General features: G+C 39.3%; 1 protein-coding gene across 1 annotated transcript in view; it reads left to right on the top strand.

Moving 5' to 3' along the window:
• The first annotated feature begins 822 nt into the window (after window positions 1-822).
• Window positions 823-19,636, top strand: part of frrs1 (ferric chelate reductase 1) — a 37,039-nt gene continuing 18,225 nt past the window's right edge. The window contains exons 1-7 of the mRNA XM_062977983.1: window positions 823-920; window positions 2,557-2,784; window positions 13,984-14,179; window positions 15,189-15,325; window positions 16,081-16,175; window positions 16,663-16,798; window positions 19,019-19,198. Coding sequence (XP_062834053.1) covers window positions 882-920; window positions 2,557-2,784; window positions 13,984-14,179; window positions 15,189-15,325; window positions 16,081-16,175; window positions 16,663-16,798; window positions 19,019-19,198 — 1,011 coding nt within the window. The 5' untranslated portion in view covers window positions 823-881. The remainder of the gene's footprint in view (window positions 921-2,556; window positions 2,785-13,983; window positions 14,180-15,188; window positions 15,326-16,080; window positions 16,176-16,662; window positions 16,799-19,018; window positions 19,199-19,636) is intronic.

The raw sequence follows: 19,636 nt of genomic DNA, 5'->3' as shown, positions 1-19,636 counted from the left end.
ATGTTTTTCTAGTGATACACTTGGGAGCCCCTGCTGGCGCAGTGGGTTAAACTGCTGAGCTGCTGAACTTGCTAACCGAAAGGTTGATGGTTTGAATCCGTGGAGCGGGGTGAGCTCCTGCTGTCAGCTCCAGCTTTTGCCAACCTAGCAGTTCGAAAACATGCAAATTTGAGTAGAGCAATAGGTACCGCTCCGGTGGGAAGGTAATGGTACTCCATGCAGTCATGCCAGCTACGTGACCTTGGAGGTGTCTACGGACAACGCCGGCTCTTTGTCTTAGAAATGGAGATGAGCACCAACTCCCAGAGCCAGACATGACTGGACGTAACGTCAGGGGAAACCTTTACCTCTAGTGATACAATTGTGTTGAATTTGGAGTATGCCAGTGGGAAAAACACTTAAAAACACATAAGGGCATTAGAAAATATGAGATGAGAAACCGGGACATTTAAATAGTGGGATAGCACAGGGCTAACTGGAATTGTATCTGTCAAATTAGGACAGTTGGTGGACATGTTGGGGACAATGCATTTCAGGGTGCACACACAGTTGACAACATGACACCACTTGAACTACTATGGTTCAATGCTAGGGCAGCCTGGGACTTGTCGTTTTACAAGAACTTTAGTCTTCCCTGCCAAAGAGTGCTGATGCATCACCAAACTACAACTTCCAGAATCCCACAGACACTGAGCCAGGGCAGTTCAAGTAGTGTCGATCTCCTTTAATTCTACAGCATAGAAGACACCCTTAATAGTCTTTCTACAGCCTATCCCTGTTTTATTAAGGGTGACGCTACAAATCAACACATCTTAACACCACTTGAATTGTCTTGGTTCAATGCAATGGGATCCTAGGAGTTGGAGTTTGATGAGGCACTAATGATGAGGCATCCTCTGAAGATATTTAATGCATACCTGGTAAGCCTTATCTGAGGTTTATGTGATGAGTACAGGATAGAGTGTTGTGTGACTTCTGGGTGGTATGGTCATATTCTAGCAGCATTTGCTTCTGACACTTCGCCTGCATCTGTTGCTAGCATCTTCAGAAGACCTCAGAGGAAGATTTTTAAAAATTGTATCAGAAGCGACTTGAGAACTTACTACAAGTCACCTCTGGTGTGAGAGAATTGGCTGCCTACAGAGACGTTGCCCAGGGAACACCCGGATATGTTACCATCCTGCTGGGAGCCTTCTCTCATGTCCCTGCAAGCTAGAGCTGATAGACAGGAGCTTGCCCAGTCTCAAGGATTCAAATTGGCAACCTTCAGGTCAGCCGTTCAGCTGGCACAAGGGCTTAACCCACTGTGCCACCACAGCTCCTTCAGAGGAAGATGCCAGCCACAGATACAGGCAGAACGTCAGGAGAAAATGCTGCTAGAACATGGCCAGCAACCCAGAAACTGCACAACATCCTAGTGATTCTAGCCGTGAAAGCCTGTGACAATACAACTGTGCTTTAAATGTGTTGTCAAAGGCTTTCATGGCCGGGATCACAGGGTTGTTGTACGTTTTCCGGGCTGTCTGGCCATGTTCTAGAAGTATTCTCTCCTGATGTTTTGCCCACATCTATGGCAGGCATCCTCAGAGATTGTGAGGATCCTCTAGAAGTATTATCTCCGGACGTTTTGCCCACATCTATGGCAGGCATCCTCAGAGGTTGTGAGGATCGTCTAGAAGTATTCTCTCCTGACATTTCACCCACATCTATGGCAGGCATCCTCAGAGGTTGTGAGGATCCTCTAGAAGTATTCTCTCCTGACGTTTTGCCCACATCTATGGCAGGCATCCTCAGAGGTTGTGAGGATCCTCTAGAAGTATTCTCTCCTGACGTTTTGCCCACATCTATGGCAGGCATCCTCAGAGGTTGTGAGGATCCTCTAGAAGTATTCTCTCCTGACATTTCACCCACATCTATGGCAGGCATCCTCAGAGGTTGTGAGGATCCTCTAGAAGTATTCTCTCCTGACGTTTTGCCCACATCTATGGCAGGCATCCTCAGAGGTTGTGAGGATCCTCACAACCTCTGAGGATGCCTGCCATAGATGTGGGCGAAACGTCAGGAGAGAATACTTCTAGAACATGGCCATACAGCCCGGAAAACGTACAACAACCCTGTGCTTTAAATGTCTTTTAAATTTTTATTTTATGCGTATTTTAAAGGGTGAGTGATGGAGGGAGGATGTATTTTAGTGTCTATTTCACTGGTATTTCATTTTAACTGTGAAGGTTTTTAGTTGCATTCTTTTGAAAGCTTAATAAAAAAATAAAGTGGCAACTACTATAATTCCACAGCATCTATGGCAATTAAAGTGGTGCCAACCCAAGATGCATTCATTCTGCAGTATAGATGCACCTTAAGTGTTATTCAATATGCTGCAGAGAAAGCAAGTAGTTGAGCAGTTTTCCTTGCCTCCGAAGAAATGAATACACCTGGTTTCCATGGGTTTTAAAGGTGGCGTCATTTTCTCAACAGATCCCCATTCTCCCTCTTTCATAGAAGGGGCTTCCTCCCTGGAGCAATTCTTATTTCAGGGCGTGTTTGCTCCCTGGTTAGGTCCAGGCTGGGCTCCACCCACGAAGAGAGTTGATCAGGGGACAGGAAGAGTCTGGCTCACTGAAGGCTCAGTATAAAGGGAAGAAGAGCGGCTTCCACACCTTCCTTCGGAGGAGTCTGCACGTTGGGAGTGGGAGGACCTCCTCGCTTGTGCAGAGCCGCCTGGGCGTTACAGGTTTATGCCAAAGCAAAACTACCTTTATGCACCACGGGCAGCCGTTTGACAAGGTAAGAAACACGTGTATTGTGTGCTTTCGCCTTCAGAGGTTGTGTCTTGGTTTTTTAAAAAAACGTAAACACCCTGCGAACAGAGAAGAGACACAATGCGGCTCTGGGGGCTTTTCTTGGGTTTGTGTGGTTTTTTTTTAAAAAAAATTAGCAACGCAGAATTGCTCCAATACAGTCACAAGGCGCAGCTACACTGTAGACCGAATATAGTTTGACACCATTTGAACTGCCCTGGCTCAATGCAATGGGCTCGTGGGAGTTGTAGTTTTACAATGTCTTTAGCCCCAAAGTGCTGGTGCCTCACCAAACTACAACTTACACCAGGGGTCCCCAAACTAAGGCCCGGGGGCCGGATGCGGCCCTCCGAGGTCATTTACCTGGCCCCCGCCTTCAGTTTTATAATATAATATATTGTATATACATATAATATTGATAATAATATTATAATGTAATACAATATAACACTAATAATAATACCACATAATAATATTAATTATATATTCTATATTACATATAATATTACTCATAATATTACAGTATAGTGGTATAGTTCAATAAAGTAATATATAATGCTAATATTGTGCTATGCTAATAATATAATATATTGTATGTACATATAATTTGTAAGCCACTCTGAGTCCCCTTTGGGGTGAGAAGGGTGTGATACAAATGTAGTAAATAAATGCAGTAAATAAATAAATAATAAATAAATAAATTTTAGACTTAGGCTCACCCAAAGTCTGAAATGACTTGAAGGCACACAACAACAACAACAACAACCCTAATTAACTTGACTATCTCATTGGCCAGAAGCAGGGCCACACTTCCCATTGAAATCCTGATAAATGTATGTTTGTTAAAATTGTTTTTATTTTTAAATATTGTATTGTTCTTTCATTGTTCTTGTTATTGTTGATGTTTTTGCACTACAAATAAGACATGTGCAGTGTGCATCGGAATTTGTTTGTATTTTTTTTTTCAAATGATAATCCGGCCCCTCAACAGTCTGAAGGATAGTGGACTGGCCCTTGGTTTAAAAAGTTTGAGGACCCCTGACTTACACGATTCCATAGCATTCAGCCAGGGCAGTTCAAGTGGTGTCAAACTACATTTATTCTATAATGTAGACACTCCCGCAACCTCCTCCGTCTGCAGATTTTGTGCTCATGAATTCAACCATCCATACCTTGAAAATACAGGTCATTCCCAAGTTACAAACAAGATAGGTCATGTAGGTTTGTTTTTAAGTTGAATTTGTATGTAAGTTGGAACAGGTACATTTTTAAAGTGTATCTCCAGTTATATATATAATAACTCTTCCCTATGCTATCAATGTTACACCAGTCATATATATATATATATACAGTAGAGTCTCACTTGTCCAAGCTAAACGGGCCGGCAGAAGCTTGGATAAGCGAATATCTTGGATAATAAGGAGGGATTAAGGAAAAGCCTATTAAACATCAAATTAGGTTATGATTTTACAAATTAAGCACCAAAACATCATGTTATACAACAAATTTGACAGAAAAAGTAGTTCAAGACACAGTAATGTTATGTTGTAATTACTGTATTTATGAATTTAGCACCAAAATATCACGATATATTGAAAACATTGACTACAAAAACGGCTTGGATAATCCAGAGGCTTGGATAAGCGAGGCTTGGATTAGTGAGACTCTACTGTGTGTATATATATATATATATATATATATATATATATATATAAAAGCTGTGCCTGGCCACGCGTTGCTGTAGCGAATTGTGGGAAATACAGTATTGAGGAATTAATGGGTGTTGATATATGTTATTTCCTAAAGCTTGTGAATAGATAGTATTTCTGGTGGTTCTTTTTTTTTTGTCTGTTGGAGGCAAGTATGAATGCTGCAATTAGAGAGAATTATTTGCATGTAATGGCGTTTGGCAAAATGATTAGCATGTAATGGCCTTCCAGCTTTAAAGCCTGGCTGATTCCTCCCTGAGTGAATTTTTTGTTGGGAGGTGTTAGCTGGCTCTGATTGTTTCCTGTCAGGAATTCCCTTGTTTTCAGAGTGGTGGTGTTTGCGAGAGGATTTGCCAGACTTTGGTGATGGGAAGACTTTGTTGGGAGGTGTTAGCTGGCCCTGATTGTTTCCTGTGTGGAATTCCCCTGTTTTCAGAGTGTTGTTCTTTATTTAGTGTTCTGATTTTAGAGATTGTATTGTTCTGTTTTATTATACCACAGTAATTTTTATATATTCTGATTTTAGTGTTTTTGAATACTTGGAGCCAGATTGTATTCATTTTCACGGTTGACCGCAACACAATAATAATAATAGTAATAGTAATAATAATAATAATAGTAATAATAATGACTTTGGTAATACACACTGCTTCAGTCCATTGTCAGCTTCCTTTCTGGAAGAATCCTTCCTTTGGAGGTGTTAGCTGGCCCTGATTGTTTCCTTTGTGGAATTTCAAATTTTCCTGCTTTCAGAGTGTTGCTCTTTATTTACTGTCCTGGTTTTAGAGATTATATTGTTCTGTATTATTCTATCACAGTAATTATTTCATATTACAGTAGAATCTCACTTTGTAAATAGAGTAATTACTACATAGCATTACTGCACATGGAACTACTTTTTCTGTCAAATTTGTTGTGTAACATGATGTTTTGATGCTTAATTTGTATAATGATGACCTAATTTGATGTTTAATTGGCTTTTCCTGAATCCCTTCTTCTTATCCAACATATTCACTTATCCAACGTTCTGCCGGCCTGTTTATGTTGGATAAGGGAGACTGTACTGTATATTTATAATTTTATAATTAAAATAATTTTTCCTCTCCCTCTAATTAGGACTTTTTCTTTTCTTTTTGTTGTATAAACGTAGAGGCATGGATGAGGGGTTGTGCTGCCAAGTGTTTCTGGGATGTGTAGTTTTGTTGTTTTGTCCTAGGCAGAAATTTCATTACCCTTTTATATAGATAGAGAGTGTGTTACATGAATGGAATAGGGATGGGTTAGCATTATACTTCTGCAGTGTTTGTTTTGCCATCTCTGAAAGGTTCTGGTCCAGCTTACTTATCTTCTTATGCATCTCCCTTTATGAGCCAGCTAGAACACACAGATCTGCTGGGGAGGCTGTGCTTTCGGTCCTGCCGCCTTCGCATATGCGAATTGGCAGGGATGAGAGACAGGGCCTCCTCGGTGGTGGCCCCTCGGCTATGGAACTCCCTCCCTACTGAGATCAGATTGGCCCCCTCCCTCCTAACATTTAGGAAACAACTTAAGACCTTATTGTTCAAGAAGGCATTCGGTGAATGACAGGAGTACTGAAATATGGAAATAGTTAAGATAACCTCGAGATTGATGCAAGACATAAATGTTTTATGTTGTGTCTGTGATTGTTATTTATAGTTTTATAGTTTTAATGGTTTTAATCTATTGTTAAAAGTGGCTAATTTGATACGTTTTATGCGTGATAGGCATTGAGTTTTGCCATAGACTATTTTGTGAACTGCTTTGAATTCCCCCAGGGGTGAGAAAAGTGGTATATAAAATAAATAAATAAATAAATCTGTGCCCCTGTTCAGAAGATTTCACCAAGCTTCCTGTCACTGTGATAATTGGATTTTGAAGAATTTGGCTTCTTGTGGAAACAAGGATTGGTGATAGGGCTTCAGTGGAGAACCCCTTTTCCCCATGATAACTCTTCCAGGAGTTAATATTCCTTCCAAGGGGCAGATGTCTCTCAATTTCTGTTGTTTCATCTCCATTTTCAATTGTAAGTCATTTGTAAGTCAGATGTTTGTAACTTGGAGACTGCTTGTATTAAAAAAAAAAATTAAAATCCAGAAAGCAAACATTGATTTTATGTAAGGGATACAATTTTACCACATTGTTGTGGTCATGGGACAGGAGCACCCACAGATTTTTGCACCCACTGTTGTCTAGAATCAAACTCCAGTGGATTCCAAGAGACCACTGTAGACACATCCTGCAAAGAACTTGCAGGTCAGATTGTATCAATGGAAATGCACTTACTATACAAATACAGTAGGTATAATGGTTGGAACAGCATACCGAACAGATATTTTTCTGGACAGTGAAGAATTCTGAGACAGAATGTATTAATTCTCCTGTTCAGTGTTAGGCCCATTGCAATCTTATCAGAGAAATTTTTGGAAGTGCATTTCTTATAACACACTTATTATCACAAATTGATACAGATTGAGCGTCTCTTATCTCAGTGGTTCTCAATCTGTAGGTCCCCAGATGTTTTGGTCTTCAACTCCCAGAAATCCGAACAGCTGGTAAATTGGCTGGGATTTCTGGGAGTTGTAGGACAAAACACCTGGGGATCCACTGGTTGACCACTGCTGGAAACCCAAAATAGTCCAAAACTCAAATTCGTCCATATACATAGATGGCTGAAATGGTGACACCAATGCTTTCTGATATTTCAGTGTGCACAAACTTTGTTTCATGTGCAAAATTATTAAAATATGGTATCATTATATATGAAATATAAATGAGTGTTTTGTTTAGCTTTGGGTCCCATTTCCAAGACATCCCATTGTGTGTGTTTATGCAGATACAGGTATTTCAACCCCCCCCCCCCGACCCCCCCCCCCCCAAAACACAAACAACTGAAATCCAAAATATTTCTGATCCCAAGCATTACAGATAAGGGAAACTTGATCTTTAGTCCGTATTTCTTACTTTATTTAAGAATATCATTTTTAAAAAATGGGAATACACTCAGGGCTCTTCCACCTAGCCATATAACCCAGAATATCAAGGCAGAAAATCCCACAATATCTGCTTTGAACTGGGTTATTTGAGTCCATACTGCCATATAACCCAGTTCAAAGCAGATATTGTGGGATTTTCTGCCTTGATATTCTGGGTTATATGGCTGTGTGGAAGGACCCTCAGAAAGTAAGCTGACATATGGAGGCCCTTTTTGTAAGCCTTTGTAAAGTCTTCTGAGATTTGCATATTGAAGCTGTGAATATGATTGTGAGTCTTCTGTTCCATGCTTAGAGGAATTGGATTTGCAAGATCTTTTTTTAAAACTTTTACTAAACATCTGTTAATCAGAGCTGGATGCAAAATGGATATATCCATTTGGATACTCTTGAATCATAAAACTAGGATGAGCTGTTGTCTTGTGGTGTAGAGGCTGTGTCTGCCAAAGCCTTGTTGATATTGTTGAGCAACTGCTAGTCAGAAATTTTTGCTGATCCACTTCAAATATTTGAGGAATCTACCAGCAGATCTCATTCTATCTTTTGCCAACCCCAATTCTAATCAAATTGTTTCTGAGCTGGAAGAACTCCCTATAAAGAAATAAATGTTATATATCTGAGATACATAATAAAGTCTTCCAGTATTTATCGTGTCAGAAGCGAAATAAGGATACAGTTATAATGTATTTAAAAACAAAGTTAAAAACTTGGCATTATACTAGATTTCCTTTGACCAGAAGCTGGCCAAAGATAGTCCCAGATACTGAATTAAAGCCTTAAGTTAGAGATTTGTATTTTTTGTTCCCCTTCTGCTCCCTATTTTTTTCTTTGTGGTCACTCATTTTCCTCTCTTGATTTTCCCACATGGCACTCTGATTCATTTTGTTGTGACCTAATGAAAGAGCATCTGCTTAAAACGTTTATTATATATCAGTTACATTCTTTGGATCAGTCTGAAAATTATCAATACCATACAGTTTAACATATTACTTCTGGAGACAAGGGCAAGTTAACATTTTAAGTGTTTTTTTTTAGTATGCTTGAACCATTAAAGAGGAAGAGGGAATCTCTAAGGCCCCTTCTACACATATAAAATCCAGATTATCTGCTTTGAACTGGCAGTGTAGACTCAGTAGTGGCCCCCAGGATCTGGAATTCCCTCCCTAGGGAGATCAGGCAAGAACCCACTCTAACATCTTTTTAAAAGGAATTAAAAACTTGGTTCTTCTGGTGCGCTTCAAGGTCTGGCTGCTTAATGTCTGGGGGAATCCTTTGTTGGGAGATGTTAGCTGGCCCTGATTGATTCATGTCTGGAATTCCTCTGTTTTCTGAGTGGTGTCCTTTATTTACTATCCTGATTTTAGAGCTTTTTAAATATTGGTAGTTTGGTAAGCAGCCAGACCTTGAAGCTGAAAGGCTATTCAATGTTAATCAAGGTGGTCAATTGCAACATTCACATTTGCCTCATTCAGCGAGTGATATCCTGGACATTCCACAGATATATAAACCCCACTTGATTTGTTTCCAGTAGACCTCACAACCTCTGAGGATGCCTGCCATAGATGCAGGCAAAACATCAGGAGAAAATGCTTCTGGAACATGACCATACAGCCCGGAAAACTTGCAGCAACCTAGTGATTCTGGCCATGAAAGCCTTCGACAGCATATATTCTCCAACTACAATAGAGATAGGACTTGACAATTTCGTTTAATTCACTGGACTTTCTATAGTTGTTAACAATTGAATTAAGCCCACTGATATCGGCTTTCTGGAAGAAGGCAGAAAAAAAAAAACGAATAAGAGAAAATACACATTTCCTACTTACTGAGTTCTAAAGTGATTTCTTTTTGTCTAAACAAATAATGACCGTGAAAGTTGAATCTGGATACAACCAAACGTATAATCTGCTGGGTATGGATTTGCTCTGTACAAATATGTTCTTGTTTGGGCAGTCAGCCTCTTGTTCTAGAAATATAGGTCTCTTTCAAAAGTGTCTTGTCAGTTTCAGCTAGCTTTATCAGGTGAAAACTCATTTGTCTGACTCAACCTCTTTTTATGGAGCTCAGCTTATAAAGTCCACATGGGTCAGTCCACACTGAATTAGCAATTGGTTGTTTCTCCATAGCAAACAAATGACAGCATTCTTTGTCTTAATGTGTTATGCCTTAAAAATAAAATGCCAATGTGTGTTGTTCGCTTAAGTCAAGTCGTTCTTACTTTCTGTGCATGCGGAGGATTTTCCTCCCTCAACTTGTTTTCCTTTAAAATTATGATTAATAAAAGATGTTAGTGTCAACAGACTTTAAGATGTATCACTGACAGCCCTCCAGCAACAAGATAGTGCTGGAATGGCAACCAATCATGATAACATGGGTGTCCATAGTAAAGTTAAAGCTTTCCCCCTGACATTAAGTCTAGTTATGTCTGACTCTGGGGGTTGATGCTCATTTCCATTTCTAAGCCGAAGAGCCGGCATTGTCCATAGACATCTCCAACGTCATGTGGCTGGCATGATGGCATGGAGTGTTGTTACCTTCCCGCTGGAGTGGTATCTATTGATCTACTCACATTTGCATGTTTTTGAACTGTTAGGTTGGCAGAAGCTGGAGCTAACAGCAGGAGCTCACCCTGCTTCCCAGATTCTAACCACTGACTTTTTGATCAGCAAGTTCAGCAGCTCAGTGGTTTAATCCGCTGTGCCACCAGGGGCTCCTATGGGTTCCCAAACGTATCAATATCGTCAAAATAACTATCTGTCAAGGTCCTCCAGAGCTGCAGTTTCCCAATTTCTTGAACTTAAATGAACATGGAATGTATTAAACCAAAACATTGTTCTCTCTCCCTTGTCAATTGAATTAATGGTTAAAATTCAATAGAAAAATGCAAGAAGGTATACTTAAACCTTCAGGAATACAAAAAAGAGAAACTAGCTTCCAGCTGGCCTGCTCTATCAATATGCTTATGAAACAGAGCTTTGGTCTTATCAAAGTTTCCATATGTCTGTTTGGGAGGCACACCTACAAGTGGAAGAGCAGTTACTGTAATCTTCAAAGTTAAGAAAGGCTGGTTTCAGCTGTCTGAGCCCCTTTCTATATCATTTTTTTTCCCTTTCTGAATCAACATTCTACTGTTCCCTCAAATTCCTTAGACTTGAAGATTGCATTTCCCCTGGTTTGTCTTTCTATCTGGTTTTTGATAGGTAGAGTTATGAGACCAAGCTGTAATATGGTATACTTTAGGTGTGAAGCAGCGGATCAACTCTCAATAGATTTTGAATAGAAGTAGACTGCAATACTGTATTATTTTCTTAAGTGAATGTAAATCTTGTTCAGTTTTATATACTGGGTGTATGAATCATGAAAGTCGGGTAGAATGATATGCATATGATACTCTGAAAAGCACCTCATGTTTTACCAGCATGTGGTTGTATTTCTTGGTCAAGCTGCTACTTTACTAATTTGGAATCCTTTCTGATTGAAATCTTCTTCCTCAGCTTTGTATTTATCTCTGATTCTGCCAATATTATGTATTTTTTTCTTACACTATTTAAGCCTCTTTTTTCTTTCCAGTAATGTGTCCATTTATATGGATGCTACCCCCAAAGCAGATCTAGCCTGATCTTAGAAGCTAAATAGTGTCAGCCCTAGTTAATGTTTGGATAAGAGATTACCAATGAATATCAGCTGCTTTAGGCTCTATTATAGGGGAAGGAAGTGGCAAAACTACCTCTGAGTATTCCTTGCTAAATTAAAACTATGAAATTCATGATGTTGTATTAAATTGATAGGTGATTTGAAGGCACATATAAACTTGTGTTGGATTTGGTGTGTGTTGACATTTTGTATGTATGTATCTTTGTGACAGCAGTGTGAGAGGGGCTAAGATAGAATGGTTTGTAGATGTCACTTCTAACTTGTTAAATCAGCAAGCTGCTTGGCATAGATACTGATAATGAGAGGTCATGGAAATTACATTTAAATTGTGGGTGGTTGTAATTTATGTGAATCAGCACATGGCAATATAAATACAAAATATGAGACTCTATAGCACAGTTATCTTTTCCAGTCTGAAGCAACATTGTAACCAAAATGTCTTTGGTAATGGAGACATTTTTTCCATGTTAAAGATGTTACAATATAAATAATACATAATATGAGACACTATAGCAACCAAGTAGCAACAGTAAGAACAGACCACAGAACAACAGACTGGTTCAAGATTGGGAAAGGTGTACGGCAGGGCTGTATACTTTCACCCTACCTTTTCAACTTGTATGCAGAACACATCGACATGCGGCGCTTGATGAATCCACGGCTGGAGTTAAAATTGCTGGAAGAAACATTAACAACCTTAGATATCCAGATAATACCACTCTGATGAATGAAAGTGAGGAGGAGCTGAGGAGTCTTATAACCAAGGTGAAAGAAGAAAGTGACGTTTACTTCTTGGGAGGAGAGCATTGGCCAACCTTGATAAAATAATGAAGCCCTATGAGGAGCGGCTTAAAGAGCTGGGCATGTTTAGCCTGCAGAAGAGAAGGCTGAGAGGAGACATGATAGCCATGTACAAATACGTGAAGGGAAGTCAAAGGGAGGAGGGAGCAAGCTTGTTTTCTGCTGCCCTGCAGACTAGGACACGGAACAATGGCTTCAAACTACAGGAAAGGAGAATCCACCTGAACATCAGGAAGAACTTCCTCACTGTGAGAGCTGTTCGACAGTGGAACTCTCTCCCCGGGGCCGTGGTGGAGGCTCCTTCCTTGGAGGCTTTTAAGCAGAGGCTGGATGGCCATCTGTCGGGGGTGCTTTGAATGCGATTTCCTGCTTCTTAGCAGGGGGTTGGACTAGATGGCCCATGTGGTCTCTTCCAACTCTACTTTTCTATGATTCTATGATTCTATGAAGAGCAGAGACATCACACTGGCAACGAAGGTCCGCATAATTAAAGCAATGGTATTCCCCATAGTAACCTATTGATCTGAGAACTGGAAGAGTCGGAAGCGACTGAACGAATAAATAACAACATAGCACAGTTATCTGTTCCAGTCTGAAGCAACATTGTAAGCAAAATGTCTTTGGTAATGAAAACATTTTTTGCTATTGTAAGTAAAAATACGTTAAAAACCTATGGTGGTAGAAACTCCTTCCTTGGAGGCTTTTAAACAGAGGCTGGATGGCCATCTGACAGGGGTACTTTGATTGTGCTTTTCCTGCATGCCAGGGCGTGGACTAGATGGCCCATGTGATCGCTTCCAACTCTGTTTTCTATGATTCTATCGGTGCTTTGAAAAAAGTAAAGTCTGCTATTTAGTGAGTAAAATAATGTAACTATAGTGAATTTTCATTAGGTCTAGTAAACAGTTGTTGTGTTGACATAGTTTCTCAGTGGTTAACTAAAGAATGGATTGTCTTATTGTATATAAACAGGCATGGGGCAGAATTTTCTTTGGCTAGGACAGGAGTGGGAGTCATGCTTCCTCCAGATGTGGTTGAACTGTAGGTCCTAGCATTCTTTACCATTGACTGCACTGGTGGCTAATGTTGCTGGGGCTTGCAGTCCAGCAGCACTTAGATGTCTACATGATTCACACCCATGAACTAGGGTCTACAGCACTAAAATATTGGGGCCAAAAATAATAATGGAAAGTTAGGACAATAAAATAATTTAATGAAAGAAAATGCAGTCATGATTAAATGAATGTTGTTACTGTTAATTGCCATCAAATCAACCCTGGCTTATGGCAAACCTCTAAATGAAAGATCTTCAAGACAGGCAGTTATTAACAATGTTGTATTGTTGAAGGCTTTCACAGCCAGAATCACTGGGGTGTTGTGTGGTTTCCAGGCTTGTATGGCCATGTTCTAGCAGCATTTTCTCCTGCTGTTTTGCCTGAAGATACCAGCCACAGAGGCAGGTGACATGTCAGGAGAAAATGCTGCCAAAATCACCCAACATCCTATTAACAATCTTGTTAAAGTTTTGCAAACTCAAGGCCCTTCCAGACAGGCCGTATATTACAGAATTTGATTCCAGGTTTTCTGTTTATCCCAGATTATCTGGCAGTGTAGACTCGTATAATCCAGTTTAAAGCAGAAAACCTGGGATCAGATCCTTGGATATAGGGCTTGTCTGGAAGGGTTCTTTGTGATCTGGATACTTTAAATGTGCCTATCCACCTGTAATTGAGTCTTCCTCTTTTCCTGATGCCTTTAACTTTATAAAACAACTATAAACAACCTGGGGTAGAACTAGATTTTGGCTTTTGGCCTTTGGCTTACTACTATTGAATTACACTAACCCCTGTACCTGCTATGGGTTTATTAGTAAAAACAGCCCAATATTTCAGTGCAGGTGTCCTCACCTCTTACGTTTACATTTAGGCAAGCATTCTACCTAACATTATCTTGCCTCTTTGTATCAAATAATACATACACACTTATTTATTCTAACACTTTTTTTTGCAGATGAAATTTCCCAGAATGGTTTTGATGGCCTGGATGTTATTTTGCTTTTCTGGCCCATCAGTTGGTTACCCAAATGGAAAAGTCGCAGAGTCCTGCAATAGTATGATGCCACTCCATGGACAGTCATTGCAAAAAATTCCTAAGCACACCATTGAAGTAAATGTGACACAGTTTAAGCCAGGCGATCATGTGAAAGGTGCCATCTTTTTTCTCCTTTTCTGTCTGTAATGGGACATGAGTGTTGCTTGCTTAGATGCTTTTCCTAGATAATTTCCATAAAGCAGTGGTTCCCAATCTTTTTTTGACCAGGGACCATTTTCACCAGGGACCTCTTGACCAGGGACCACTCTCCAACATTAGTACCAAAAGGGTTACAACGCAGTTTTTGATCAACTTTAGATTCGGTTTGGTTATTTGGGGTGCTGATTCAGAAAACTGTATTGGATAGACCACATCAGCTCTAGTTTCTGATATAAAACATATGCCATCCAGTAGTCGCCATCTGCTCGCTCACAGAAAATCATATTTAATAATCTAGAGCTGATGTGGTCTATCTGATGCAGTGGTCAGCTTTGCTGAATGGAGCAGAAATAAAATAAATAAAGAGGAAGGAGGTCGCAGATCGAATTTTCATTCTCGTGGCCCACTGCTGGGCCATGGGCCATGGCCCAAGGGTTGAGAACCACTACCACAAAGGTTCATCTTTAAATCTCAGGTTTTGGCTCTGAAATATCAGAGTTTGGGGTTAGTCTTGACCATACAACCTTGTTCATAGATAAACTGTAGAATAGCTAGTTCTGGCCCCTTACAATGTAAATACATTTATACAGTTATAGTGTTGTTGTTATTATGTTTATGTATATACTGCCTTTTCTCCAGAAACAACTTACAATAGTTAATCATAGTTTTAAAAAATCACAGCACAAAAGTTTAAAAGTAACAAATCCATTATAAAAGTAAAGTTAGTTATCCCATTATCCAGAGCCTGCTTTTCCTAAAAATTAACCAACAACAATAATTCCTAAAAGCTTGGTGGAATAAAAAGTTGTTTATCTGTTTGCAGAAAGGTTAGTAAGAAGGGATACTAGTCTAGTCTCTTTGAGAATGAAGTTCTAAAGCCTGTACTTGGTTAGAAACATGTTAATTTTGATGAAATCATTGGGGGATTAATCTCGAACTTGTTTTTCACTTTCTCTTGCTTCTAGTGAGTTTGTTTGGGCCTCCATTTGAAGGCTTTTTGCTGCAAGCTCGGGATGCTGGGAACTTGGGAGGTCATGCCATTGGCTCTTTTATACTGGCTGACAAAAAAAGATCTCAGTTACTCACCTGTGGACATGTAAAGGTAAGGGAACTTAATGATAGTAAGAAAGCTTCACCCTTTCTCAGCTCAAACCTGAATGGCAAGATATGTGAAAGACTCAATGTCAGAGTGTGGAAGGAGGGCATGAATCATATTAATGATTCTTTAAATATTTTATTAAGTGTTGCAAAAACTACAGTACATTTATGCAAGTTATAAATGTATGGATGTAAGTACTGTATATCCATTTGGCATTGCAATTAAACAGTGAATTAATATTAAAGAAGTGTTTAGTAGTCCTCCCCCTGCTGTTAAAAAGTATTCATGACTATAGATTACTTGAGTTAGTACCATACCAGATGTTCTGAAATGAATCAATTATATTCTTTTGCTCTTATAATGAAATAGGCAGTTAGGTATCTTTCACCTTTTTTTGTTTACAACGCCCAACAAAACTAGTGTTTGAGCATTGTGATTCAAAACATCAGGAAGGCATCAGGCTCAATGCCTGGATGATCTCTGATTAGTAGATACTTTCCTACTATGTTTTGCTTCACATGTTGAAATTCTCTATCATAAAGGTTAGACAAGGCAGGATGCATTCATCTATTATTTGTCTGTATCAGTTTTTCCATGTGTTAATAGATATGTTCTATCCTGTGCATTCACTAATCATATGGTGTGATGTCCAAAAGGCTATTATGTAAGCTAAATATTAATGTGGTTCTCATCAGATGGTGATGAAAGATGACCAATGGAAGTACCTTATGCAGTTATTCTTTTTTTGTATATTGTAGAAGTCAGCTGTGAGCCATACAAGTAAATCCAAGAAAACCCATCTAGATGTATTCTGGATTTCTCCAAGGGATGCACCCAAAAGGATACAATTTCTGTGAGTGAGCATATGCTCATTTGTCAATATCATCTGCTGTCTGATTTGCTTGGTTGGAATTTCTTCAGATGACCTCCTTTAAATCATACACAAAATTTTCAGCACTGTTGTGAAAAAGCATTCGGGTTACATGAATATTGAACGGTTTTCTTATGCCTTGAGCAATTACTGAGTCTATATGTATGAGAGCTAAAGGAGTAATGGGAGTGATGCATAGATGTTTCCAGGAAATAAAGAAATAATTATAGCCAATAGACACAAATATAGTCTCTCATAGATGAGTAAAAAATTGGTGGTTCCCCAGTATCAGATGATTTATGACATACATACAGGACAACTATCATGTCTGATATTTCTCCCTTGTAAGTACGTAATATTTGAAGGTGTTTAAAGCATGTGTGTTGGACTTCAGAGAGAGCTTGGGGCTGCTCAATGTACAATTGGGGTGCAAACATTTATAAATCCATGTCTTTCTTCTTGTCTTCAGAGCCACAGTTGTAGAAAAGTTCCACATCTTTTGGGTAAAAATTCCCGGCCCTGTGATTTCACAGCCTGATACACCATTCTTGACAACAACTGTGACTATTCCAACATCACTTCCTGTTCCTCATTTAACCCAGTTTGTAAGTAACTTGGAATTCATAACAAATGTACTGGATTTTAATCTAATGTCAAGATCATAAATAGTAATTGGAATTGTGCAGGTATTGTTGGTCTGAAATTCCCATAATTTGTCACCTCTGGCTATTCTTGTTAGGACTGCTGGGAATTTCAATCCAAAAACCTTTGAAGGACTACATAATTTCCATGTGCCTTCTGTACTAGTGGTTCCCAACTTCTGCTCCTCCAGTTATTTGGGACTTCAACTCCTAGAAGCCAACAGCCAGGAATTCTGGGAGCTGAAATCCAAAACACCCAGAAGTCCAAGGTTCACTGCCAATGGAGTTATGCTTCTGGTAAAAATGTAATAAATAATAATAATAATAATACACTTCATTTATACCCTGCTCTATCTCCCTGGAGGAACTCGAAGCGAATTACAGAACACATATGAGGCAAACATTCAATGCCTTTTACACAACGACATATGATACACAGACAGAGGTAAAGGTCTTTCCCCTTTTTTCATCTTCGGTGTCTGGAGGCGATGCTCAACTTCCAGCCATGGGGAGGTGCTCTTGTTCCATTTTTCCATAGTTACGAACCTGTTACCCATAGATTCTCTGATCTGTTGCTGGCATGTTTCGCATATCTGCATGGGGCACCCTTTTACTTTTCTGCCATGGCGGTACCTATTAATCTACTTGCATTGCGTGCTTTTGAACTGCTAGGTTGGCAGAAGTGGGGGCTGACAGTCGGGAGTTCACCCTGACTTGTGGCTTGAACTGCCAATCCTTTGGTCGAGATCAAAGTGATGACAAGGAAAGGTGGAAAAAGACAATAGTGGTGGGTGTTGGTTTTGAGTACTAATTTCCTGAATTCTTTGCTTCCAGGTGTAGCTTAAAGTTTGACAGTGTTTTTCTCCTGTCACTGTTTCCACTATCTTCTCCATGCTGAATTAGGGATAAAGGTCCTGACCCAAGGACATTCAAATAAAGATTGCAGGCACAGAAGACACGTGGGCTATGTCATGCAGTCCTCTTTACCTCTCCCCACTCCTCATGCTAAATGTCATTGGAAACTTTGATGTCATACTAAAGTCCTGGCTCAGAATATATACTTGGCCTTCAGTGGCTGCTAGTGTGCTGAGGTCTTCATGGATTAGCTGAAAATCTGTCGTAACAACCATGGAGTCTTTTGAGTATCCTTCAGCTACCTACTTGGGCCTTGGTGCATAATGAGATCAGTCTTGTAAATCTCTAATACGTATAGTACCAAGGTAAGACTTAGAGTAAGATCTGTGTTTTCTGAAGATAGCTATATGCTTAGCCTGCAGTGAAACAGAACATACCGTATTTGGTCACATGCATACCATATTAGTTCAAAATAAAAACTTGTATTATTCTTCCCCATGGTTTCCAACTTGGGAGAAGTGGGTGATTTTAAACTCTATTTTCAGTGCTTGTCTTGTCTGCTAAATGCTAAAAAAAGAAGAAGTAGAAACGTGTGCCCAAAATCATAAAAAAAAACAACAACAGCAAGGACGACACAAAAACACAATATTTAATTCTTTTCATAAATTATAGAGTCAGACTTCTGATTTTAATATTTTTCTCTTTAATATCTTTCTGTCCACCTTTTAGGTTGGCAGTTACAAGAAGGATTCTTTTACATTTCTATGCTTTGCCTGTAATGCATTTGTAAAACTAAAATGGGCATTGTTGCATCTTCAAATACAGGGAGGCTGAGGAAACTTTCAAAATGCTTATTATTGTTTCAGGTTTCTTATATCTAGAATTGTATAGAGAATATTGTGTTCACCTTAAAGAAAAAAGGAGGCCTCTGGGGATTTTTTTTCACCCACTTTTAGCTTTATGGAGTTTTGTGTAATTATCTTGATGATTTAGAAAGCCTTTAATTATACTCCTGTTAAGGCAGAGTTTTGAACAATCAACCATTAAGTGTCTGACTAAGACAAGAGTGGGACTGTTGTGTGTATCCAAAATTATAGACTAGAAACACTATGCTGTCAAGTACCCAGTTGAGACAAGATTGTGGATTTGAGGCTTGAATCTTAATAATGGCCAGAAAGAAATGAAAGTAATTGCTAGGTAGGCATTTGCGGTTGTGTGAAATGTACTTTCTGTTAAATCCTGCAAAGTGTCCCCATTGGCATTCTGAAAATAATCACTTTCTTAAGTAGTAACTGTGAAGTAATATATTCTGGTATCTTCTCTCCTTAGTTTAATGCTTCAGACTGTGGAAACAGCAAGTTCTGCGTGAGAAACCCTTCCAACTGTGATCCTAAAGCCAATGATTGCTTCTTTCTATCCTTCAAACAAGATAATGCCTCAGTGTTGGTGGAAATGAGTGGCCCTAGTGAAGGCTACATTGCATTTGCATTGTCTCATGATCAATGGATGGTTAGTAACATTCGTATTGCAGCTAAATTCTCTTCCCAGTTGGGAGAAAATAGCATGATTTCTTGGCCAGCAGTGGGATTCCTGAAGTCTTCCAAATGTCCTGGAATGTAAACTGTCACCATCCCTGGCCTGTATAACCAACTAGTGAGGAATGCTGGGTGTTGCAGTCTGATGACATCTGAAGAATGTTTGATTCCAACTTTCTTTTAGGCCATAAGGAAGAATTTGCCAATAAAATCTATATATGGCAATCAGAGTAAGGAAATTGGGTCATTCTCCTCCATACGCAAATCGTGTGAAAAATTGAGCATTCAACTGCATTATGTGAAATGTTGTTCTGAGACTGCTTACATAAATTAAGATGTATTTAGAATGAGAAATAGCATAATTCACGTTTTATTTGTATTAATAGCTGGGATGGTGTTGGTACGGAAATTC

Source organism: Anolis carolinensis, chromosome 4 (genome assembly GCF_035594765.1).
Source record: "Anolis carolinensis isolate JA03-04 chromosome 4, rAnoCar3.1.pri, whole genome shotgun sequence".
In the NCBI taxonomy this organism is placed as follows: Eukaryota; Metazoa; Chordata; class Lepidosauria; order Squamata; family Dactyloidae; genus Anolis; species Anolis carolinensis.
Note: the sequence above shows the minus strand (reverse complement) of the source record. Positions and strands in the feature narration are given on the sequence as shown.